Raw genomic sequence first — 24,454 nt, 5'->3', positions numbered from 1 at the left:
ACCACTGTAGTTGCCGACTTACCCCAACCTCAATATTGTAATTAACCGCAATTAAGGTGTTAGTAGTTCAAACAGCGTTACAAGATGCACACTTGCGGCCCAACAGCGATAGTCGACCATGACTGCCGACTAATCAAGACCACTGCTTGCATATTGTACGTGGGAACGTATTTAAAACAAGTTAGTATGTGGTCATGCTAGTTTTGCAAATTGTTTTATGTTTGCTGATGGTCTAAGCAATATATAATATGAATTCCTGTGGTAACGTTATCAAAACGTTTTGTGTTAGCTGGGTGGGAAACCTCTGCCGCTAAAAAATTATAGCAATAAATAATAATAATAATAATAATAATAATAATAATAATAATAATAATAATATACTGCACGAACAGGTTAATATGGGTTACAGTAATTTTGTGAAGTATCCATTAGCAATAGCTTTCCTTTTCTTGTCTCCTTTTGATGTGTATTTGATCAATCCAAGGAGTTATAACAGTATAACTCATTGATCAATCTGAGTACCAAGCTGGCCCTACAGTACAGTTTCATGTGGAGAGTCGATATTGAATTAAGTCCTTTTCTTTACTTTGCTATCCTTCATTTTCTTTCTTTCGTTTCTTTTCGAAACCTATATATGTTTGTTCATTTCATACTAAAACTTGAATTAGTCCGCGAGAGAGACATGAAAAAAGAACAGACTGCTTGGGTATGATATGACCAAGGTGCCCTCTAGCGGGATATTCTACAGTCTGTGTTTACATATCGGTCGACAAACCCGCCTGCCGGTGCGTGCCCACAGACCAAACATGTGAAAGATAATACAGTAGGAAGTAATGGCTGGTAATTTGCAAGATTTGCTTTGCACCCTACATTCCTGCGTCGGTGGAGAAGAAGAAGATGCACGAGGAGGGAGGAAAACATTCGAACTGGTCAGGGATATAGCAAACCTGTGTCTGAAGGAAACGTCGGACAGAGAGACAGGTGAGCGAACTTCCTTATCGTGCTCGTAGTGAACGTATTAGAGGCTAAACTATACTTGCACTAGTCACGTAGTCTGAGTGTAGATTATACGGCATTCATAATAAATCTGTTTCATACTTTGTCAGTAAAGATATCACGAGACTAAACGGTTTACTGAGTGCTTTCATCATGGGTATATTTCCATGCTTTCATTTGTATAAATTCAATTCTAAAAATTGGCGGAATGTAACGTGGGGTGCACAGTGCATCAGATCAGTGTGGGTGGAAACAGATCCTCCTAATTTTTTCTCACAGTGAATAACCCCAGTGGCAGTCAATACACCCCAGATCCTCTCCATATTTCTCAATGAATATACACCCCAGACCCTCTCCATCTTTCCCAGTGAATGTACACTCTACATCCTCTCCATTTTTCCCAGTAAATATGCATCCAAGATACTCTATATCTTTCCCAGTGAATATACACTCCAGATCCTCTCCATCTTTCCCAGTGAATAAACTATATTCCTCCCCATCTTTTCAGTGAATACACACTCACACTCAGATCCTCTTTCCCAGTGATCAATTCCATCTCCTACATTGTACCTAAGGTCTCAAACCCCCCTGTTGTAAAATAAAATGGTATTTAAGGATAAGAGCCGAACTCTTTTATTTAACATGTTTTTTTTCAGTAATTTATTTTACTTTTGGCTTTTCTTACAGATTACTGCTCGTCACTTTTGTTCAACAAGGATACAGGCCTAGTTTCATTTGCGAAGAAAGTTGTGAAGCAGGCTGAGGTACAGTACCATGTTGAAGTCTGTCACAAACTTACAAAGAACCAGTTACACATAATGGTGTAAAGATGTGGCCCAATGAGTATATTTTGGCTGAAATCCAGAACAAATACTGTTGAAGAAGTAGTAGTACATGTTTTAGCATGGTGTGCAGATGCACTGTACTTATGAAAAGTGGTATAATTATTGACTTTACCTAAGGTCAGAATGACCTTGACCGTGGTGCAGTCGAGATAGATATCACCTTTCTCAGGTCTGCAAAATGGTATATATGGACCAAAAGTTTAAGTCTATTGCATGCATGGTCAGTATCAAAGTATGTTTGAAGGTGATGTCATCGATCCGACGGTCAAAATAATTTTATATCAGACCTCAAATTCTCAGATATATAAGATCATAATCTTTGCTTATTATATAAAAATTTCAATTACTTTCACTTTCAATTACTTTCACTTTCCAGTATGACAGTACAAAGACAGCAATTCTTGAAACCCTGTGTTTGTTTATGGAGAGAGCTGAGAAAAAGGTTCTGCCATATGCTGTAGACATCAAGGTATTTGATTCACTACTAGTTTTCATTTCTCAGTAGTTTCAATACTTGAAAACAGAATTATATAAAGTTCCCCAAAAAACTTGGAAAAAATTATTCAAGTAATAAGTAGAAATAAGATAAAAAGGTTAGTATTAAAGAAAAAGTGAAAAATGCATCATGCAGTTTCATGTACTTCTTCATCAACACCCATTTTAAAATTCTTTTCAAATTGTTTTTAGGATGTATGCATAACCCTCTTTATTCGTGAGGAAAAAGCTGCAGTCAAGAAAGTTGTCATTCCTGTATTGATCAAAGTTAGTATGGCATGAAAGCAATGTGCTAATAAACATATATCTTGGAGGTTTTACTACCTATGTGTTGCAGTGATGAATAGTTTCTTAAGTAAATTTGACTTGTGATGAGAATATATTTTTGTTAATATAGAGTGATGTATTTAGCTTGATATTGACCATTGGTTGTTGAATTTTGCTTTATCCTCTCCTGATTTTGTTAAATGACTTAATGAATACCAGATTTACTATTTTTTGCTTGTTTAATGTCAAAATTGTTATGTAGAATGTTTTTATTAGTTGCTAGAACTGACAGAGGGCTCCCAAATGAGTGAAGAATTGAATATGAGGGAAATGATAGAGCTTTTCTTTATGGAATTGTCCAGAAAAACAAAACACCAGGCATCAGGTAAGCATGCACTCACTCTGGGATTAAATTTATTTTATCTACATAACTAGATGATTTAACCTATTTCAACAAACTTGAACACTGCCAGTCATAAATTTGATTGAAGATAAGGTATTTCAGATATTTTTACAGACAAATTGGTCTGCTAAGCTATTTTCTGAAATTTTCAATGCTAAACTCAGAGGTATATTGCAACACATACTTCAGTGATGCTACAATGACAGATTTTCCTAACAATCCAGTTACAGTTAGTTATTTATTTTCTTCCTGGGGATTAATTTCCCCAAATTCAAGGATTTATGTATGATTCATTCAATTTGTTCATGATAGTTTTCATTTTTCAGTGAAACGTGAACTGTATAAATTGCTTGGGATATTTGCTGAAGTCTACCCTGAAGGCATGGTGAATTATGCCGAGCGGCTTACTGATCTCTGTGTCCGGACTTTACAGGCAGAGGCAAGTACTAGTAGCTGTGCACTGTTTTATTGTCTCTTTATATGACTAAACATACTGACCATTTACCCCCATTTCCAAACTTGGACTTGATACACATATTTATGTCTAAAGTTTTTTTAGAATAGATGAATTTGGTGAGTAGTAAGTAATTTTCTGGCTGAAGTTGCAATTTTGATCTTAAATTAGGAAGTTCAATTTAAAAGTTTTTCAAAATTCTTAAGCATGCACAGTAACTTTGAAATATGCAGTAGGGACTGAAATAAATTGGAAAATGAATATTAATCAGGAATGTATATCCATATGTCTGGCTTTTCATTCCCTATAATTAAAACTTGTTCATCACATTATTGGGTACAATGTATGTAATACCGAGTATGTTTTTTTAGATGAACAAAAAGACAGGCAAGCCTGAGATCCCAGTGATGACAGGTTGCTTGGAGGCATTGTCTAGCATTTTGACCAATTTCACACAGTCTGCAGAAGAAGGTATTTAGCATAACTGCCTAATTAAATATCTAAAATCAAATATTGAATTGTGAAAGTCTATAAATTTAAACATTTTTGTCTCATTCAGTTGTTATATATTACCATTAAGTTAATAAGATGATTATTGATTTTTTTTCAGGAAAACATTCCTATGATATCTTTAAATGTACTCGTATGGCTCTCAATCTGGAAGAAACAGCTAGATATGATTTGACGAGGGCAGCCCTCACTCTTCTAAAGAGGCATGCATCTCAGTTCAGCCAGTTTATTTATGAAAATCATGAGGTATGAATTAGATAAAAATGAATTTTAATATAGAAATTCTAGAGAATGACACTTAACCACAACTATCATCCATGTTAAAATATTGCGTAATCCTTCTAAAGGTTAAGTCTTGTGGAATTCTATTTAAGTTTAGAAACAGATATTTCATATGCCAGTAATCGGGTATATTCTGCATCTATATGCGATTTGTTTTCTTTTTGTTTATTTAGAGGCTGTATTCTGTTCTGCTAGCTTGGAGCCAACACAACAACAAAGATGTATCTTCCCTGGGTATGGAGGCTTTGGAGGCATTCTTTAAACAGGTAGTATCGTGTTTATATCATCAGCAGAGAAGAAACGATCTTGGAGCATGACAACCTTCACAGACATTAAACTAATAATCTTAGAAACTGTAGAAAGTGAATTAATAATATGACAAATCCACACAGAAAGTGGGCTCAAAGTTTCCTGTTTACATTGTATTTTCATAAGAATTGATTTTTTAAGATTATAATGGGCTGTGTGGACAGTCATTTTCAGGAGAGAGAGAGAGACTACTACAGAAATTATGTTACAGAATAACGGTTCTGTTTCAGATGGCTGAGATGCTTGCAACCAAAGCAGAGGAAGGACATCCAGATAGAGCTGCATTTGCAGTATGTTCACATTTTTCTTCCTAAATTTTACAATTCAACCAATGCCATTTTGATGTTGAAGGTCACTGCAGGTGTTATACCTTAATTCTTACAGCATTGCAGTATATAGCACTTGCATATATTTATTTGTAATGGATTGTATCTAAGTTTTGAAAACTTTCTTAAATTTACAGGAGTTCAAAATAACTTGATTGCTAGTGTCTGGATTGTATTGTGCCCATTGTTTCTTTTCAGTTTTTCATCCGTCAGTTTAGAGAAACACTGGACAACCCCCATGCTAAGCAAAATGAGATTGCCTCAGCTGTCAAAGGATATGGAGCATTTGCAGCAGTAAGAATCAAATCTTTCTACTCGATTCACAGAATGTAGTGGTTGACATATGGTGTTTCGTTACAATGTAGTACAAAGCTGGCTTCTCATCCTGAGACCTATAATTGATCACTAGTGTCTCACGTGACTGCTGACTTTTTATTTTGATGACTAGAAGAGGACCCCTCCTTTAAATAACACAAAATTTAGATTTCAGTTAAATTCAATGGGCCTTTGTTTTGTAAATGAAGTTGTATCTACTACCAGCATAAAATGTGCTTTAGTCTGTGATCAAGAGGATATCAGAAAGTAAGAATCTGGACATAATGAATGTATGTTTTTCAATATAGATAAAGATTGTTTAAATTTTAGCCCTGTAAGTTTCACATGACAGCAGAAGATGTGAAGTACATGTTCAATGAGATGATGCAGAGAAGTGAGCAAATATTTTTCAGGTAAATAAACAAGACACTTATTTTCATCCCCTGTAAAAATCGTGGTGTCTTTGGTTTATATCTCATTCTTTTCTTCTGCGTATATCTCCCTGCAATCTTGTTTATGAGATTAACCAGTGTTTTAAAATCTACAGACATGTTTGTTTTTGCTATGCAAAAAATAAAAACATACAATTGGTGTGCATAAGACATTTATACATCTCTCTTGTAATGGAAGTAGGGACTGATGAATTTCATTCATGATGGCATTTTTTTTTAAATTTAGAACTCAAAAAGAGCTTCATAGATTGTACTTTTCTTAACAGTTATGAATATTGTGTACCTTGGTTACAAAAGTTAGCATTTCTAGGAATATCAATTGTATTTTTGCTGTATGAATGTGCATTGTATGCCTTTATGTGTTTTTAAGAGCTTATGGCTTCAGCTCAGTATTTTGATATTTGTTTTACAGCAAAAATGAATTGAAAGTGGACAATGTGTACAATCTTCCCAGTTTCATAGAGTCCTTGGCCAGAATTGTTGAACAAATGGAGGAGGTTAGTTTCACAGTTATATGCTTCAGAAAAGATAAAGAAAGCACCCTCATCTTTCAGAACCATTTTAATCAATAGTTTTGAATATTTTATTTTTAATATTAATTGATAGTTAATTTTAATCAGTAGTTTTTGAATATTTTAATATTAATATTAAAATGTTGTTGTTGTTGTCCTCTCATCTGTTTTGTCTCTGTAATATTTTACAGTGGGATGAGAAATATATGATATAGAAAAAATACATATGAAATGTGTCATTTTTCTTTGTGCATTTAGGTTTCGGATACTTTCCTTGTTTCTTTGGAGAAACTGGTTGTATGTCTGACAGAACATTTTCCTAGTTTATACAAAAAGAGGAAACTTGATGCTGTCCAGTCCATTCTTGGAATCTTCCATGCACTCATTTCTAAAGGACCAACTCTGAGAATATTTCTTGGAAGAGTAGGTGGGTTTGAAGACATTTTAAGACTTTTGTTGTCATTTCTTTGGCGTATTGCAAATGATCTGTGAAGAGTCGTGCTGTAGTATTAGTTTGTGTTTTGATATATTTGTTTGCTCTTCAAACTTTATCAAATGCATTCTAAAAGAAGCAAATTCTGTTATGAATAATAAGAATAATAATAATTTTATTGTAAGCAAATGCACCGCAGAAATAATGATTATGAACAATATGTTTGAAAACATAAAGTAAGACAAATATTAGAGTAACATAAACGTTAAGCGTATCTACAAATTATGTGTATCCATGTTAGTGTATGTGCTTGTTTTGATTTTGATTAAGCTTATTAATTAACTCATTGTGAGAGTGATCTAGTAGCAACTTACAAATTCCCCTTTCATTCTGCATATATTTTCTTAAATAAATAACTGAATAAATTCATTAATTCATTAATTTCAGTTTATCAAGGCTTAATTAGGACATGTTCGCACCCAGTGGCCACAGATTTGGGTGAAGTAGAGGCAGAAGTGGACATGGAGATGCAGATGGAATCAGAAAAAAAGATAACCTACAAGGACCATCTTGATTTTTGGAATATGCTGTTAGGGAGTTCACATTTAAAAGTGTGTTATTTTTTATTATTGTGTGTTGGGGGAGGGGGGGCAACTTTAATCTCCATAACATATCTGTTGCACCCAGAGCAGGAGAAATTTATTTTAATTGATAATTTGATATAAGCTTTTGTACCTTAAAGCATCACAGCATGTTTTTATTTTTGCCCCACTGTGTTGAAAAATTAAAAATATTTTGTATTGGCAACTCTTGGTTTTGTTACATTTTCTGCTTATGAAAATGTAGATCCATAGTTCTGAATATTTCTAAAGGAGCACACTGCCATGCTTGAAATAAAATGTCTTTTTGTATATTGTAGGTTCACTCAAAACTTACCCCTGAGGAGAAATCTGCCTTGACTCAAGCAATCTATGATGAACTGGTCAGATCTACATTGAAGATTCTAAGCAAATTGGATTTGACTTCAGTCAGGGGGAGTGAGGATACAGACCAGGTAGCAAACATTTGCTTTTCTATGATATCCCCTTAATAAATTATTTGATAAGTCTTGTATGCAGAAGGATTTTTCATAAAATCACTTTTTCTTAATGGCACCAAATTGGTAACTGACAGTTCCGGGATCAGACATAGAATTTTAGTTGCGGTTGGAAAACCAATTAAAGAAATCTTTTCATATATTAGAATGGAATTTTAAAGGGATTGATTGTAGTTTTTTTTTTGTTGTCTTGAATTTTTCTTATTACATGTAGTTGTTATGTCTCAGAGACAATTAACTTCCTTTTAAGGTCATTGAATAACTATCCATGAAGCAATATTTGTACAGAAAATGAAAAAGCAATTAATAAAAAATATATTTGGCTCAACCTATTCTCAATGAAAAGAACTGATAAAACATATTTGAAGGATATTTTTGTGAGAAGTTCAACAGGTTAATGGTTTTAAAGTATTCTAAAGATGATAGAAATCTTTTGGTTCAAATATTGCTCATCCATTCATTTGTTGAGTTTAAGGTAAATTACATGCATGTTTTTAGCTCTAGATTGAACACTTTTCAGGGTGACAGTGCTGGCACTGCTGATAAAGGTCGTCCAGTAACACCATTTTTAGCTTCTTCTGACCCTGTATCTGGCCTTCAGGCTTCAAAACCCAAAGATTTTCAAGTCTTTATCAATCTAGTTGATTTTAGCAGGTAAGATTGAAATCTTTTTAGTTATTTAAACACCACAGCCACTTCATGTCATAAGTTGAATCTTGATTTAGTTTATTATAACATCTCTAAAAGATATAATTATAATTTGAATGAATTTGCATTTTAAAAAGTTATTACAGTATTAATGTGAAAGCCAAAATAATGACTTTTGGTAACCATAAAAGTCATTCTTATCAAGAATAACTTTTACTTTAAATTTACTTTTACTTTACTTTGGTGCACCTTTTTAACAAATATCCTTTTATTGCTAACATTGGACCAGTCCAATATTGTTGGTTAAGTGTATTTTAAATGTAGCCAACATATTTTCAGTTATCAGTAGCTGAAATTTCTTTGTTGAACATATGTTAATGTAGATTGTTCAAATTTTTGTTATTCTACTGCTGAATATACAGTGTTGTTATAAAGATGGATGTTTTGCCCTATTCATTGGGTTTTTGCTACCAGTGCTGGTTCACTTAGTGGGTGGTGTGAGCAATGATGTAATATTTTTGCTTGTGATGTTGTTAACTCAGAAATAGAATCATGGAAATTTATGTGTATACAAACTAGGTATATATCTGTGTTAAACATTTCAGAGACCTCCACACAGACCAGTACTGTGCCTTGTTTAAAAGATGGGTTTTCACTTTTGGACATCAACTCATTGTGATGTCAACGAAGTTAGTACTTGTTTATATCTGTGTTTCTCCTGAAATTTAATTACCTTTAAATTAGATAGCCTCAGTAACACTGAACTTTTTATCTTATTCTGAATTTGCACGAAAGAAAGTTGAATGTCATGACAGTAAGGGGTTTTCTTGTGTCCTTTTCATGATTTTTAATGGCTAAGATATTTTTACTATTCTGTGTACATAAGTACTGTCCATCTTGTTCAATATTTTGGATAAAATTGCACTGCATTTTGGTTGTCATTTAAATGACTGAAATGTTTATTTGAATAGAAAACATATTTCAAAAATGTTCATCTCACATACCAGATTCCTACTTGTATGATGATAAACTTTCTTAGGTATCCTCTCGTCAGTGGCTTCTACAAGTTGCTGGCTATTTGTATGCATGCTACTCGAAAAACGGCATACTTTAAGGTAAATATCTTTTCAGCACATCAGATTTATTCAGGTCCAATTATGAAATGGAAAACCAGATGTTTTACTTTACAAATAATGTCATAGTGTTGCCTACCAGCAGGCTCGTAGTCATAACGAGATTTCTATACTTGTTTGCCATTTTGGCTGGTGGTACATATATGGAGAAGCGCTGCATTCCTCTCTCTTAAGATCCTTTTGTTTAAAAATGATCCTTTATTCTGTATACTCTGAAAAATAAATTATAGCTCTCTTTATATTTTTAAAAGTTTATGTTTTAATATTAATTTATTTGGGAAGCATGTTATATTTACGTTAGTATTCTCCAGTATTTTTCTTTGACAGGACATCAGCCTGAGCAGGGATCAAGATGGAGGAGAGAACTCTATGATTGTAGAAGAAAAAATAGGGACTGATAGAGAGACAGCTTTTTTGCTTTTTTCAAAATTTACTAAAGAGGTTATTCATGTTACATGTCAGTTGGTTGTATTCACTATTTTGCTACATATTTTCCATCTGTTTATGAATAATCAATTTGTGTTAAAAATTGTAGATTTAATTGTAATATATTTCACTAATTTCATTTGTGATATATTCTCTATTTTAATTCACATTGTTTTCCAATGAAATAACTACCAGGTTTTTTATCAGGTACAAAAAGGTGAAATATATTTTAATTTTAATACATCAAACTGCTACAATTTGCAGGTTCTAGTGAGAATAAAGCAGTACAAGGATGACCTGCTGGCCTCCTGTTTGTCTTTCATTCTGGCCCTGCCTCCAGAGCTGGTAATAGCAGATCTTCCCACCATTGTACCAGCACTGAAGGTAAAAACCCAGGTGTTTTATTTATAGTGACAAGTCTCATTTTAAATTTTACTCATTTCTAAATTGCAAAAAAAAAATTGTTGCTGTCTTTGTCAGATTAAGTGTGACCTTTTCACCATCTTGACAGTTTTTTCCAACCACCTTTTGACTGCTGTGAATAGGATAATGAAATAAGCTTTTTGTTGACTTTATATTAGTATTATTTTTTGTTTATATATGTTATATTAGTATTATTTTTTGGTACCCATGCAGTTTTTTCACTCGCTGCCTCTGCCATGCTCTTTAGATCACCTTCAAGCTGGGGCTCAGTTACCAGCCTCTTGCTGTAGAAGGGATGGAGGCCATTGAGTTCTGGAGGGACAGCATCCCTAACCACCTGCTGCAGCCACATTACCAGGACATCCTGCCCTGTCTGGATGACTTTCTCAAGTTACAGTCTGAACAAGGTGTGTGTGTATGTGTGTTGTAACAAATAAGTCTGTGTATTGAACAGCATATCAATGTGAGATTTAAGAAATCTTTGGATATTATTTTTATTATATGATTTTTATCTATATATTTTTACATTTCAGCTGGAAATGAAACGAATTCCCCCTCAACACTAATCATGGAACCAAAGGGCCATAGCTATAGCAGAAAGAAAGGCTTGCCTATAAAGTTATTGAAGCCAGCAGTTGCAAAGGTAGCAGGTTCATTTTCACATTCCCTGCATTAAAAATTGACTTCGAAGAACATGCATTTTCTGTTTTGTTTTTGTTAATAGGTGGTTTTATTGTTAGTCAGATTTTTTCATGATATATATCTTGATTTCTAACATCATTGTCAGGCTGTTGAAGAAAGAAGTATTGGCCAGCAAACTTTTTTTATAATTATGTGCAGAATATTCACAAAAATGAGTTGTCTTAGAAATATTTTATGATTGTCATCATAACATTGGCAATACTTAGTATTTGTCTTCTTTATATTCCATAATCTTAAATTAAAATCAATGTATGGGTTGTGCTAACATACTTCAGAAATGAGCAGGTTTAGTATATAAACAGATAATATATTGCTTAATTGTTTATAAAAAAGACAGCATTTTGCTGTTATGTTTCATGGAGATTGAGGGTTCTGTATGAATTAATTGCTTAGAAGGAATCATATAAGACATAACCACGATATTTCAGGAAGAAAGTTCCCAGTTAGAATTGCTGAAGCAGAGAATAGTGAAGTTTCTAGGGAACTTAGGTGGTGCCACCAATGCTGCCATGGTTCAGTGTACATCTGAGGACATTGCCAAAATAGCTGTAGCCTGGGACCAAGAGAAACACCTCAAATTTGATATGCCATTCATGGATGTAAAAGCAGCATTGTACCTAGGTACGTTCTTGTATCAAAATCAACCACTTTATATAACTCTCTGATGTTTCTCTTTTGCAGGTTTTTGTGACAAAACCTTTTTTCAACAAACTGTAAAATAGATATGAAATAGTCAGTTTGAAATAGTCATTTTGTGATATATTGCTCTGTTAGTTTAAACCTCTATATATCATTGCAGATCCCTTTTTGCCACGGGTGGTTGAGCTGGCCACTCTGTCCAGTGACCGCCAGACCAAAGTAGCCGCCTGTGAGCTGTTCCACTCGATGGTGTTGTACATGCTTGGTCGCAGTGTCCAGCAACCAGAGGGTCAGCAAGGCCGTCATCCTCTAGATGGACTGTATAGGAATGTCTTTCCTGCTATGCTGCAACTAGCTTGTGATGTGGAACTGGTGAGAAAAAAATGAATGTTCATTCTGTTGAAAAGAATGCCATTGCTGATTTGTGTTTTCTTAATATGTTGGGGATAGTTTTCCTTTATACTTGATTTCTGTAAACTGTTGATAATTGAGGCATATAAGATGAATCTCAGTATATCACTCGTTGTCGACTTGCAGGTTGCTAGGCAGCTGTTTGAACCACTCACCATGCAACTCATTCACTGGTTTACAAGAAGCAAAGTCTTTGAAAATCCAGAAACAGCAGCTTTGCTTAATGCTGTCATGGTAAGTGAACAACTCATAAATGAAAAACTAATTTTAAATGAAATGAAAACTGCTTTAAAGCAAGGGGGGCAGAATCCCTAACCAGGAGCACAGTAATAAGGCTAAATCTAGTATTAATTTGTTTTGAGTAAATAGTTAAGTCCTGACATTTTATCTTTGTATATTAGAAGACTCCAAGTACAGTTTAACTGATATGTGCTCCTAATAACTAAACATTTCTGCTTTCCTTGCTCTAAAAGTGAACATGAAATGTGACCCAGGTGCGGTGTTGAATGCCCTGATTTTAGTGTGCATTAAATACTAGCATCTGGAAGGCTTCCAGGGCTGGGAACTTTCTAACGTTTTACAAACTGTGCATAAAATTTCATTCCATTGAAATGTGTTACAAGATGGTAATGAACCATCAAATTCTACATAAATTTTGCTATTAATTGATAATTTTAGGAGCTTTGCTTATCACACTTATCAATAATCAGCTGAAATCAGAGTTATTGTTTTCCAATATTTTCTCATGATGTCTGTCAAAACACTTTACGGGAATGAGATTACATGTGTTGATTGGGGAAACTATACCTTTTTGAAATCCATTTCTGTTTTCAGGAGGGGCTTATTGATCCCAGCAATGCATCTCTGAGAGATTTCTGTGCCAGATGTATTGAAGAATTCCTCAAATGGGCATTGAAACAAACATCACCTGCTGTAAGTTTTCAAAATACTAAAATGACATTTAAGAAAAGAGGGAAAGATTACTTCATTATATTGAATTTGTAAAAAGATTCAGTCCATTGATTATAAAATGCTATTCCATCACAGAAAGGAAAAAATTGAGAAATTATGTCAAGTCTCTGCATGTCAAGATAGTGTTGTATGTTATGTTCAATAAAAGCATGAAGATAATTTTGTTAATATGAAAGATTAATGTGTGCCACTTTAACATGGACTTTATAGTGCAAGAAAGATTATTTGATTTTTTTTCTTTTTAGTAACTGAGTAAAAAAACCTGATATTCCCAAGTTCACGCTATTAGAATAATTTTTCTTTTTTTTTTCAGCAACTGCGTAAAAACCCTCACATTCCTAAGTCTATCTTCAAGCGTATCTACAGTTTTGCTCTGCACCCTAGTCCATTCAGGAGACTTGGGGCAGCATTGGCCTTCAACCACATCTACAGAGTGTTCAGGTGAGACACCTTCATGAAAGATACCATGTATGCTCAATACTTTTGAATTAATTGAGAATTGGACCATTTACATTCGGTCAATGTTAAAGAAATTTGTAAAATTTCTTTCTGCACTCAGTTTTTCTGTCCTAATAGTAGTTTTTCAGGTCAAAAGTGGTTATATACAAAAGTAGTATTTTGGAGGAAAGCATACTTTTATCCATTGTCTTGTTAAGATAAAACTTCCATTAAGCAAAAAATTATACTTATATCATACCTATTAAAAATATTCTCATTCTTGGCAGTTAGTCAATATGCATTTGTTATATGTTTGATATGTCATTAATATATTTGATTCAACATATTATCCTTTCTCTTTTAGAGAAGATGAGGTGCTTCTTGACATCTTCACCTTTGAAATCCTAGAGACTTTCATTGAGAGTTTGGCCATGGCACACCATGACGACAAGTCTTTAGGAACACAAGAACAGGGTGTCCAAGTGTTGAACCACCTTGAAAGAATCATAGTGAACAAAGCAGCTCTACTCTGCAAAGACAGTAAAATCAGGAGAAAACCCAAGTATGTATATAATCTTCTCAATAAAAGTGCTATTTTGAATCTAATGAAATTTTTAATTTGTCATTTTGGATTTTGGCTATAGATTTCAAATGAGTAGAATTTGAAGTAGAATTTGATTCTGTCCTTCTGTATTTGATGATTTTTTTTAGAACCTGGAACAAAGCTACTTTAGATATTTGTGTGCGCTGGTTGCTGAGGCAATGTGGACGACCACAAACAGAATGCAGGCACTCTTCTATGATGCTGGTGTACAAGCTGGCTCCCTGTGTCCCAGGTAATATTAATGAAAGACTGACAAACTAGGAGATGTCACTTATATGGCATAATGGACTAGGGTTTTGATTTTTTAAAGAAATTGAGATCAAAAGTCGGTCTTATTTTATGACCAAAAATTGAGGATAAACTCTGTAGCTAGTCAACTGAAATGAAATATTTGTTGGTTTAAATTTTTGTTGTTTTTTTTTATTTTATTGGATTACTGCAACTGCTGATTCATTTTACATCAAAGAAGGCAATTTGAATTTTTTTTGCTTTTAATTTAGGATCAACTTTTGGTCTTAAAGTAATGGTTCAGGTGGCACCCTGACATTTTGTTGTAGAAATATGAATTTGTAGGCAAGTATTTATTTCATTTGTATTGTGGTGTTTAAAATTTAGGATTGTTTATGTTGAATCCAAATAACCTGAAAATTTGTAAAATCAAAATAATATTTTAAAAAATATTTAAATGATCTTTTTCAGAATTTCAGAGCGTCCAAGGTTTTTTCCAAAAGTTTTTGAAAATGGAAAGTGGTGGACCCCAGTACTTTATGGAGAGGTAGAATTGTATTGTATGGAATCTCCTTACCATCTGACATCTAGTGGAGTGAGCTGATCTTTGTTGTTCATAACTGTTGTGACTTAATCCCAAAATTGTGAATCTGACTTCACAGATTAAAAGATTTCACAGCGAGTCCTATACAAAACCTAAAGTATTTCAAATACCTTATTGTGAAGCAACCCAGTAATTTTAGATAGATTTGATTTATATATATGCTTTATACTAAAGACTTGTAATGTTATATCCTAGTAGATGATACACTTACTTAACAAACTATGTACTATTCGTTTTGAATAATATATTATTTCAGGTTTGAAGCTTACAGATTAGGAGGGACCAGGTTTACCCTGAAGATGTGCCATACACTGGGAGATATAGGGGAGCAGTTTACAGTGAAGAATGCAGTTCTCTGGTATGACATGGTGCTGGCTGCCCTGGAATGCTACAAATGGACCTTTGATACTAACCTACTGAGACCAGAAGATGTTTTCACAGGTAGGTTGCCGCTATTTTGTGTGCATGGTCATTACATGGCTATGCTATTCACTGCAATAGTATATCCTATTGTTCCTGTCCTGGTTCATTTTCTTTTACAAGTTTAATCATCAATTTAGTCAGTAATTGTTGTTATAGTGTGCTTATTAGAAACATTTCACCATGACTCAAAAATGTACATATTACCTTGACACAAAAATGTACATATTACCTTGTGTAAATACACATTATCAGCATGATTTTGCAGTAACTAATTGTATAAATTTATCATAACCAACATTTACATATTATTCAAATTGAGTAGAATATGTTGTCATTGGCTTTCTACAGGTGGGCATTCGTCCTGTATTTACCTTGTGCTAAGTCATTTCCTCTCCAGTCTGGCCTTGAAGGACATAGAGGCGGCTGCAGACTTGTTTACCAAAGGATTGGACAGAAAAATTTTTACACCATGGGAAGTAGAGGAGTACAATAGGTACAGTAACTGAACTGATCCCATAAAGATGACAAAAAATGTTTAAGTATTTAAAAACACCTAGAATTTTTTAAAATTTTGTACATGAACAAAACATGTAGACTTTGTCTCTGGCAACTACCTCCCTTCTCTCATTTGCAATGTTCTCTTCAGGAAAGTGCTTTTTCAAATAGTTCTGAAAAATATCTTGTTTTGTATTTTTTTGGTGGGTTTTTGTATTGCATTGAGGGATCTCTACTTCACTCATTCACTGTGATTTGTTGAAAATATCATACATTTATCACAGACACTTGATTTTATGATATTCATTTCAGGTCTAAATGTACAGTGATAGTCCATTTGTTGGATTTCCTGTGTAGCACCATCTCAAAATCTGGGAGTCATTTGGAACAGGTTTGTGAAATAGGCAATCAAAGCTATTTTTTAACCTTTTACCCTATCTACAGGAATAAGAAATATCTTTAAATTGATTTAGAAATCTTAAGGTTATATGTATATAATATTAACTCCTCACTGACTATGAAATAGATTATCATGAATTTAACAATTATTGTTCCCTGCTTTTCTCATCCCTTGTATTTTTGGAAGTGGGCATAATCCATATTTGTAGGTTGACCTGCCTGTTTATTTTCAATGTGATCTTTAAAATTGTTGAAATGAAATGTTGAATTAAATAGTGTGGTTCTTTTCTCACAGGTGGTTCCCAGTAACATATGGTGCCCAGACCTTTGGATATTGATCTGTGATTGTGTATTGAATCCAAGTGCCCTGGGGTTCAACATGGGGGATGTGGAGGTGATGATGAAATTGCCAGAACAGGTCAGTCACATTCATAGCTCTTATAGCTTGTAGATTAACTGTATCATTGTTAGACTTGTCAATAACTTTTTAATTAATTTTTTTGAGAAAAAGTTAGCATATACAAAATGAAAAAAAAAATTGTTGTCATAAGATGAAGCATTTCCATAAAAATGTCTTCTCTTTTTTCATTATGCCAACAAATTTCATGAGTTTTTAATTTTCATTTACTCTTGCAGTGACTTAATACTATAAATTTTAAAACTTAATTTAATTTGAACTGGTTCTGGGCCTCTCATTTGTAGTAGATTTACACTTAAGAAAAATTATTTACTTCTTGTATATTAAATCTAAAAATATCTATATTTATTGAAGATGGAACAGGTTCTGAGAATATTCAGCCGCTACCTTCCTCCCAAGGCATTAGACATGTTTAGGAGGACTTTGAAGTCTAAATTAGACTCGGGGTGAGTAAACCAAATTCTCATCATCAGCTCTAATGTAGTTGATTGCACTAGTAGGTCTCTTGTTGTCATTAGTCTTGGTAAATGTGTTTTTTTTTTTACAGTAGTAACAAATACAGATCCAGAACATATCAAATAATTGTAATTATCCATTTGTCCAGCTCTTACAACCTTCTGAAGAAATTGCCACACATACTGTCTGGTCCAAGTGAAGACCACATGACAGATAGCCACCTGGTGGCAGGATATCAGCTGTTGCACAAGACAGATTTTCTTCTGCCAGCTCTTAAAGATGGAGGACATTCAGCAGAAAATGTTTCAAACAATTTATTACAGACTTTGTTTCAGGTAATGTGTGTTCCTTTATTGGTTTAAATGATTATTCTCAATCATAATTTATGATGAAAGTTTTCAAGAGAAAATATTATTTATACTTGAATGGGCAGAAATATGCAAATGGCTGCATGTGCAAGTGGATCTAAATTTAAATGCTCGTGTATTAATTATTCAATGACAGGCAGTTTCAGAAGAGGATCAGTTCAGGTTGCTGGAATGTAGCCCTTCCACACTGGAGCTGTCCAGGAAGCTGTTGGAGCTTGCTTGTAGCATGACAGATAAGGTTAGAATATACATGGATGATACGTTGACCCAGTTTCATGATGAATTTATGTACAAATCAGGATATTAACTTTAAGTTCTTTTCAAGTTTGAATTATATTCTATATAAAATCAGAATATGTTGTTATTGACTAAAATAAAGTAACTATCGATATATATTTTCCATTTGACCACACACCTTTTACGTGATATTTGTAGTTTTCATTTCCCTCTTGCAGCGAGCCCAGATTCTTGGTGCCATATTGAGCAAGACCAAAACCAAAAATCAAAACAGTTCACAGAATTTCTATGCAATGTTTCAAAGTACCATTAATTTGTATCTGATGAAAGAAGCCAAATATTTCATCCCAGAGTTGGTAAACTATGCATCCAAAGAGTCCAGTGTTGTGTCCAGTATCCTGTCCAGTTTGTTGGAACAAATTAGCAGGGACAGGCAGCTTAGAGGGGGGTAAGTCAGAGAGTCAAGAGTGGCATTTTTAAAGGCAAAGTATTTGGGTAGAAAACTCATCATTCTAATCAAATGCCCAATTTGAATGCCTCTTTTTCAATTCATTCAGAATTTTTTTTTGTCTAAATGTTTTTTATGTTTTGTGTCATGGAAATAATTTCAAAATTACTTATAAACATGCTGCTTTACAAAGATGATGAGAATGTGATTTCACGAAATTTCTATCAAGATGAATTTATATATAATTACAGAGAAGGCAAGACTGTGGTGGATGTGGTACTGTCTTGCTGGTCACAGTTACAGTTACAGCAATGGTGGGCCCCTGACAGTCCACAGGAAGTCAAAATGTCTGCACTGAACTTGCTGAGAAAGATGCTTCTAATCAATGGCAAGGTATAAAAGAATTATAACACAAGTGTAAAGAGCTAAACACAAGTGAAATCTCTGCACAAGCTCTACAAGGTTTTGACTATCTGTCTGTTAGGCTGATTCATTTATTGGTGCAACAATCAGAAACAATAATGTCAGCTACTATGCTTTGTTTTAATTGTGCAAATACCAGTATGCTTGGAATCTGTATCTAGTGTTTGTTTTTTTAACTGAAAATTGGTTGCTGTGAGTTTACATTATATTATAATTATTATTTATTATTTATTTTTGTTAAACACTAACTAAGAAACCATGAGGGGGAACTTTTATCAAAGAAGAAAGTCAAAATTTGGATTATAAGATTATTTGAGTTGTTTGTATATATTTGATAATTAATTTAACAAAAATAAATAAATAAATAAATAAATAAATAAATAAATAAATAAATAAATAACCAAAATAAATGATTCAGTTATATTATTTTTCACCAACTCAAGGTAGTCTCAGATCCCACACACCCATCTTTCTCCTGTGTGTTCTCCATGTACCAGAGTATGCTAACTGACACCAAGAGCTCACTGCTTTTTAAGGTAAGTTGTATTAAATTGATAAGAAATTCATGTCCACTGTTCTGTTAGAGAAGTAAGCTAAAGCCTATCCAAAGACATGCGTTGTTCAGTTTTTGCTAAGTCACAACATTCCAAAGCCAGTTTTGAAAAATTAATTTTTTATAATTAAAAATGAAAGTGGTTTTGATGAAAATTCTGACTTTCTTTTTGAAGACACACTGTGCAAAAGGCTCTGTTAAATTTCCCTGAAATTCTAATTTTCTTATTCTTTGAAATATGAAAAAGAATGGATCTCTTCTTACTGTTTCAGTGCAAAGTCCTTGATCTTCTTGTGTTCTTTGCCAAATTGCCAGAAAAAGAAACACAGCAACTCAAGTAAGTGCTTAATAATAATAATAATAATCATCATCATCTGACATTTATTATTTTATGAAGTGTTAATCTTTCGTGTTGAAATGATTTAATAGTTGTAACTCTTGATTTAAAAACTCATATTACATTGTATTGGATATTTCTATTGCCCAGAGAATTCTTAAAACTCCTTTGTAGTGTATGTTTGTGAACTTTACTGTGATTCTTACACAATTTTTACAAAAATATGACCAGGAATTTATGCACTAAATAATCAATGATAGTGATAAAACAATTATTTTGAAATTCATAAATTTTCGAAAGCATTATTATCTGGTTATCATCTATGAAAAGATTTTAAAGTTTGATAGCTTTGGTTTAAGTATTTGTGTTTACCAACTGTAAAAAAGCTTCTAATGTAATAAATTAATTTTTCACTTCTGCAGAGCTTGTTTGGACAGAATCGTTGCAGACCACTTCCCTCTGAGGAGTTCTGAATATGCAGTGGGCAGCCCCAAATATCAAGAATATATCATGGCTCTGAGCAAAGTAATTCAAGATCTTTCAGTCACATTGGGCCAGTTTGGGTACCTGTTATTGTGCACCTGACTTCAGCTCTTTCAAAAGCTCTGGAGTCAATGCACCCAAATGTAAAACCACCATGTATTGTTAGGTTCAAATTTGGTGAATAATAAAGCTGGGTATTTGAAAAGGTTGAAATTTTAATTTTGAAATCATGTTTTAATTTGGTACCTGTACATTCAAACCAAAATATTTACTATAGATATTAGTTTTAGGTAAGTGATGATTAAACATCTTTTTTATTTGTCACAGATATAGTAAAGAAAATGTATTTTTGCAGATTTTATCTGCACTGGAGCTATCAGGCAGTCTGATGTTGTTGGAGCTATTGATCAGCATTATGTGCAGGGAAAAGAATCATGTCTATGAAGACAGAATGCAAGAGTCCCTTGTGACTTTCATCAGAAGGTAAAAGGAATAAAAGAACTTGGTTTAAGTATGGCTGCTAAGAGGTTTCATGTTTTTGTTTTCCATTTGGTGAAATTTTTTAAATGATATCCCAGCAACTTTATGTCAAGGATGTCAGTTGTTCATCTTGATTGACAGTCTTCCATCCTTACTGAAAATTTTACAAGAAGTATTTGAAAAGCATATCATCAATTTCAGTTGACTTTAGTAGAAATCCAGTTTTGTAATACTCTTAAACCTGTCCTTATCTTCCCATTTATCTTGGTTTTTAGAAATTACAAGTGTTTTATGAATTTTCAAAGAATTTCCTGTTATTTATGAAATTTTGATAAGATTTAGTTAAAATTACTTTAGCATTTATTATATTTCTCATTGCAGGCTTCCTACAGGCCATCAGAAGGCTGCTCTAGATGTTCCCTTCAATATATTTACCAAAGAAGGTTTATTTCCCAATGAAATCCGTCGTTCAACATTAAGCCGTGTGTGTGTACCACTGTTGAGATTGTGTCACCAGTCTTCTCTTAGTGAGTTCTATGTGGACCACATCAAATTCATCACAGATACTCTGAGTGCAAAACTGTCCAAGGTAGGCTAGAGAAGTGTTCTGTGAAAATATCTGAAAAATATTAAACAAATTTAAATTAAATTATTCCTTTTCTCTATTTCTTGCTTACAAATGCAAACATGCACCATGCGTGCACACACCTATGCTTGCACACACACATGCACGCACGCACGCACAAAAACACACTTTGCTAACCCACCAAACATGTAGTAAGTATGTAGATAGAAGACAGAAAAATGACTATTTTCTCAATTGTAAATTGCCATTTACACTGCTGGCACACATAACTACCTTTCATAAAGATGTCCTCTTTTTCAGAGTTCAGAGAGTGAAATAGAAAGACAGCTCACATTAAAACTTTGCTGCTTTGAACTGGTGGAAGTCATGTACTCCAGCTTCCCCAAAGAGGAGGTGAACAGCAAAAATTCAAAGATCAATCTGAAATATTGTGGTGGAAAGGTTGAAACTGGGAAGGAGATGACAACAGCAGTTACCAAGTAAGCTATAATGGTATAATTAAGTATTTAATTTCTTAAGTTTTATTATACTTCTCTTTGGTCAAGGGATATTGGACACCAGTGTTAGTTTTTTCCCATCAGGGCAGCACATGAGGCTAAAAAGGAGGATGTGAGAGGAGAAAAGAGGCTTCCTGAACTGAGGAGACAGTACCACTGTGCAGCTTACAATGCTCTCATGGCCATTATCACCTGCACTCAGACTGAAATGAAGTTTTACACTGGACTTCTCTTCAAAGAGGATCTTGCTAAGGTATTCCTGGCGTATTAAATGTTGTCAAATAAATTCAAATTCTACAAAAAAAGGCACACACAGAATAATGTACATGTGGCTAAACTGAATGATATACAAAGTACATACATTTTTTTTCATTTTTAATTTGCCATTTATTGTGATGCTTTGTTGTTTATTATGATATTTATTATGATATTTAACCATGTTTAAACTATTTGCCTGAGTCTTTTGTCAGATTTTGTATTTTTGATATTTGTATGTATCTCATATTCAGTAACTGGTTATATACATTCTTTGTGATTGAGTCTTTTGAATGATTTTTTCAGGGTGATTTTCTTTTGGACAACATAGTGGACCAAAACAGAAAGTACTTATTTGAAATAGAGATTACGGTAAGTACGCACAACTGTGAAGTATGTAGAAGAATTAATTCAAGTCAAAATTATATCAGTTATATTTTATGTACTTTAGTTTTGATGCTGGTATCTCTGTTGACAGAAAAAGATTGTGAAAAAGTTATCATTTTCCCTGTTATCAGTCTTTGCCACAGCGCAAGAAGAGGTTTGTGTCAATCAGAAGTGAAGCAGGAGCCCAGGGGGATGGGAATTCCCAGGATTCCCCAGAGTCTTCTGTCCATTACCTGGCCTCCCAGTACCTTGCTGACAGTAGTCTCAGTGAGGACGTCTCTGCTTATGACTACTCTGGATCATTACAGGTAAGTCTTTTCTATTATGTATTTTTACAATTTATTGATTTATAGTGTTTCTTTTTTGTTACTCCATTTAAGGATGCTAATGTTGTATGGTGGACTTATGCTTCTCCAGTTTGAAATCGGTTATGTTGTGCACTGATTTATATATTATGTACTAATCCATTTATAATAATATATTAAAAAGCCTAAAAATTTGTGATTCTCCATTTTTTGCCTTGTTTTTCAGGGGGAGAGGAGTGAGCCTGTGCCACCTAGAACAAGACAGAGGGCAGTATCTGAGGTATGTATGTGATCACTCTCCCACGTATATGGGATTGTTCAAAGATCTGTGTCTGTCTGTCTCTTTTTTTTCAAAGTAAGTGGTGTCAAAAGAGCATTGTCATACTTTTTCCTGAAGTACAAATTATATAATCCTGACATATAGTGTATTTTTTTTTATTAAAAATGAATTGTCAGCCTCAAATAGTCTGACCAACTAACCATGTTTATTATTATATATATATATATGACCCTTTTACATTATTTTATTAGTCAGTTACAGAACTTGTTTTCCTTGACATAAAAATGACCTAGTTGTGTACCTGCAGGAAGCAGCAGTGCCTGCAGAAGCAGACTATGAAGAGATAGAAATGGATGAGCTGAATCAACATGAATGTATGACTGCCATGACTGCATTGCTGAAACACATGCAAAGGAACAAGATCACACCAGATGTGGTAGGTTCATAAATAATTATTATATGATAAATTAAGATAATATCAAAAACTTTAAATCCCTTAAAAACAGTGCTTTAAATGCACATAATATGAGGAATTGCAAAGAGTTGGCAACTTTGTGTTTTGTCCTCTTGTTTTTGTAACCCTTTCTCTACATCCACTGCAGGTGTCCAGTCCTCCAGATGTACCTCCCTGGATGAAGTATCTGCGTGACAAGATGAACTCTACCACCACACACATTAATGTCAAACTGTTCATTGCAAAGTTGATTCTCAATGCAGAAAAAGTAAGCAATTAAAAAAAAAAATTAATTTTTCTTTTAATTTTCTATCCCAAATATCAGATGTGTTGCAAAGTATTTGCTAAAGCTAGAATTTAATTTTGCTGTGTGAAATAGTATGATTTTTAAACTGGTAATTGTTTATTTCTGGAGAAAATACTAATTTATACTATGACACAATATTCTAGATTCTAACAATGTGACTGTCAACATTTTTTTTTCAGTAATCTATGCCTGCCTATGCTTCGGGATATGAATTTTTCTCTTTAAATCCCATTCACCTGTTGTTTTAATCTATGGCCAATTTTCACATGATTTATTATAGGTATTTGCAACATATGCAAAGTTTTGGCTGGGTCCACTGGTCCAGCTGATAGTGAGGGATATGCCGGATGAAGGCCTGAACTATTTTGTTGTGGATATTATGGTCACTGTATTATCCTGGTCTAGTGTGGCTGTACCACAGGTAAGAAAGGTGAAGATTGGGGTTAGACCATGATGACCTGAATAATTATATACTTGTTGATTATAAAAAATGTGAATGGTCTAAAATATGACTCACACATGGGATATGAGCACACATCCACCATGTGTATGCAAGGGTAAATTATATGTATGTAATTCTAGGACACTGCAATTGACAGGGCTATGGCAAGCCGGCTTGTTGAGTTTGTAGTGAGGAATGTTAACCATGACACCAGGCAGATATTCAGAAGAAACCTTGAGCTTCTGAAAACCTTGGTGGAGTGCTGGAAGGGCAGATTTGATATGCCAACAAAGTAAACAGTTTCTCCTTCTTTATAAAAACTCAATATGGGATGAATTTCAAAAAGTCCAATCATATGAAATGCTGTGGCAGATGATTTGAAGTAAATTATATCCCTTGTGTTTTTGAAGTCTTAAAAACCTGATGCACTTAATAAAATCTGTGCTTTGACTGATCGCCAAACAAGAACCATTGAAAACTCATGCATTTATGTTTGTT

The 24,454-nt window shown here is 33.7% G+C and overlaps 1 protein-coding gene across 3 annotated transcripts in view; it reads left to right on the top strand.

Annotated features, from left to right (window-relative positions):
- The window catches only part of LOC106174393 (DNA-dependent protein kinase catalytic subunit), a 46,229-nt gene that overhangs the window by 2,045 nt on the left and 19,730 nt on the right, over positions 1-24,454 (top strand). For 2 of the 3 annotated variants that reach the window (XM_087006764.1, XM_087006762.1), the window contains exons 3-56: positions 669-981; positions 1,684-1,760; positions 2,218-2,310; positions 2,529-2,603; positions 2,880-2,988; positions 3,333-3,445; positions 3,832-3,931; positions 4,071-4,216; positions 4,426-4,518; positions 4,792-4,851; positions 5,086-5,181; positions 5,533-5,615; positions 6,067-6,151; positions 6,425-6,593; positions 7,047-7,210; positions 7,519-7,653; positions 8,216-8,349; positions 8,949-9,032; positions 9,383-9,458; positions 9,804-9,917; positions 10,167-10,286; positions 10,573-10,732; positions 10,859-10,968; positions 11,456-11,648; positions 11,827-12,038; positions 12,204-12,311; positions 12,912-13,010; positions 13,363-13,490; positions 13,852-14,049; positions 14,199-14,323; positions 14,791-14,866; positions 15,180-15,364; positions 15,695-15,839; positions 16,154-16,232; positions 16,536-16,658; positions 17,013-17,104; positions 17,263-17,449; positions 17,619-17,720; positions 17,938-18,167; positions 18,419-18,560; positions 19,034-19,126; positions 19,416-19,480; positions 19,903-20,005; positions 20,319-20,446; positions 20,825-21,032; positions 21,330-21,508; positions 21,611-21,779; positions 22,088-22,153; positions 22,300-22,476; positions 22,700-22,753; positions 23,061-23,189; positions 23,356-23,475; positions 23,795-23,935; positions 24,097-24,248. In XM_087006764.1, the coding sequence (XP_086862890.1) occupies positions 834-981; positions 1,684-1,760; positions 2,218-2,310; positions 2,529-2,603; positions 2,880-2,988; positions 3,333-3,445; positions 3,832-3,931; positions 4,071-4,216; positions 4,426-4,518; positions 4,792-4,851; positions 5,086-5,181; positions 5,533-5,615; positions 6,067-6,151; positions 6,425-6,593; positions 7,047-7,210; positions 7,519-7,653; positions 8,216-8,349; positions 8,949-9,032; positions 9,383-9,458; positions 9,804-9,917; positions 10,167-10,286; positions 10,573-10,732; positions 10,859-10,968; positions 11,456-11,648; positions 11,827-12,038; positions 12,204-12,311; positions 12,912-13,010; positions 13,363-13,490; positions 13,852-14,049; positions 14,199-14,323; positions 14,791-14,866; positions 15,180-15,364; positions 15,695-15,839; positions 16,154-16,232; positions 16,536-16,658; positions 17,013-17,104; positions 17,263-17,449; positions 17,619-17,720; positions 17,938-18,167; positions 18,419-18,560; positions 19,034-19,126; positions 19,416-19,480; positions 19,903-20,005; positions 20,319-20,446; positions 20,825-21,032; positions 21,330-21,508; positions 21,611-21,779; positions 22,088-22,153; positions 22,300-22,476; positions 22,700-22,753; positions 23,061-23,189; positions 23,356-23,475; positions 23,795-23,935; positions 24,097-24,248 (6,752 nt within the window). In that variant the 5' untranslated portion in view covers positions 669-833. Of the gene's footprint in view, positions 1-668; positions 982-1,683; positions 1,761-2,217; positions 2,311-2,528; positions 2,604-2,879; positions 2,989-3,332; positions 3,446-3,831; positions 3,932-4,070; positions 4,217-4,425; positions 4,519-4,791; positions 4,852-5,085; positions 5,182-5,532; positions 5,616-6,066; positions 6,152-6,424; positions 6,594-7,046; positions 7,211-7,518; positions 7,654-8,215; positions 8,350-8,948; positions 9,033-9,382; positions 9,459-9,803; positions 9,934-10,166; positions 10,287-10,572; positions 10,733-10,858; positions 10,969-11,455; positions 11,649-11,826; positions 12,039-12,203; positions 12,312-12,911; positions 13,011-13,362; positions 13,491-13,851; positions 14,050-14,198; positions 14,324-14,790; positions 14,867-15,179; positions 15,365-15,694; positions 15,840-16,153; positions 16,233-16,535; positions 16,659-17,012; positions 17,105-17,262; positions 17,450-17,618; positions 17,721-17,937; positions 18,168-18,418; positions 18,561-19,033; positions 19,127-19,415; positions 19,481-19,902; positions 20,006-20,318; positions 20,447-20,824; positions 21,033-21,329; positions 21,509-21,610; positions 21,780-22,087; positions 22,154-22,299; positions 22,477-22,699; positions 22,754-23,060; positions 23,190-23,355; positions 23,476-23,794; positions 23,936-24,096; positions 24,249-24,454 lie in introns of those variants that run through there. The other variant, XM_087006765.1, reaches the window with a different exon arrangement.

The sequence above is a fragment of the Lingula anatina genome, chromosome 2 (assembly GCF_051362555.1).
Source record: "Lingula anatina isolate TDL-2025a chromosome 2, LinAna3.0, whole genome shotgun sequence".
In the NCBI taxonomy this organism is placed as follows: Eukaryota; Metazoa; Brachiopoda; class Lingulata; order Lingulida; family Lingulidae; genus Lingula; species Lingula anatina.
This window is presented reverse-complemented; position numbering and strand designations above follow the sequence as displayed.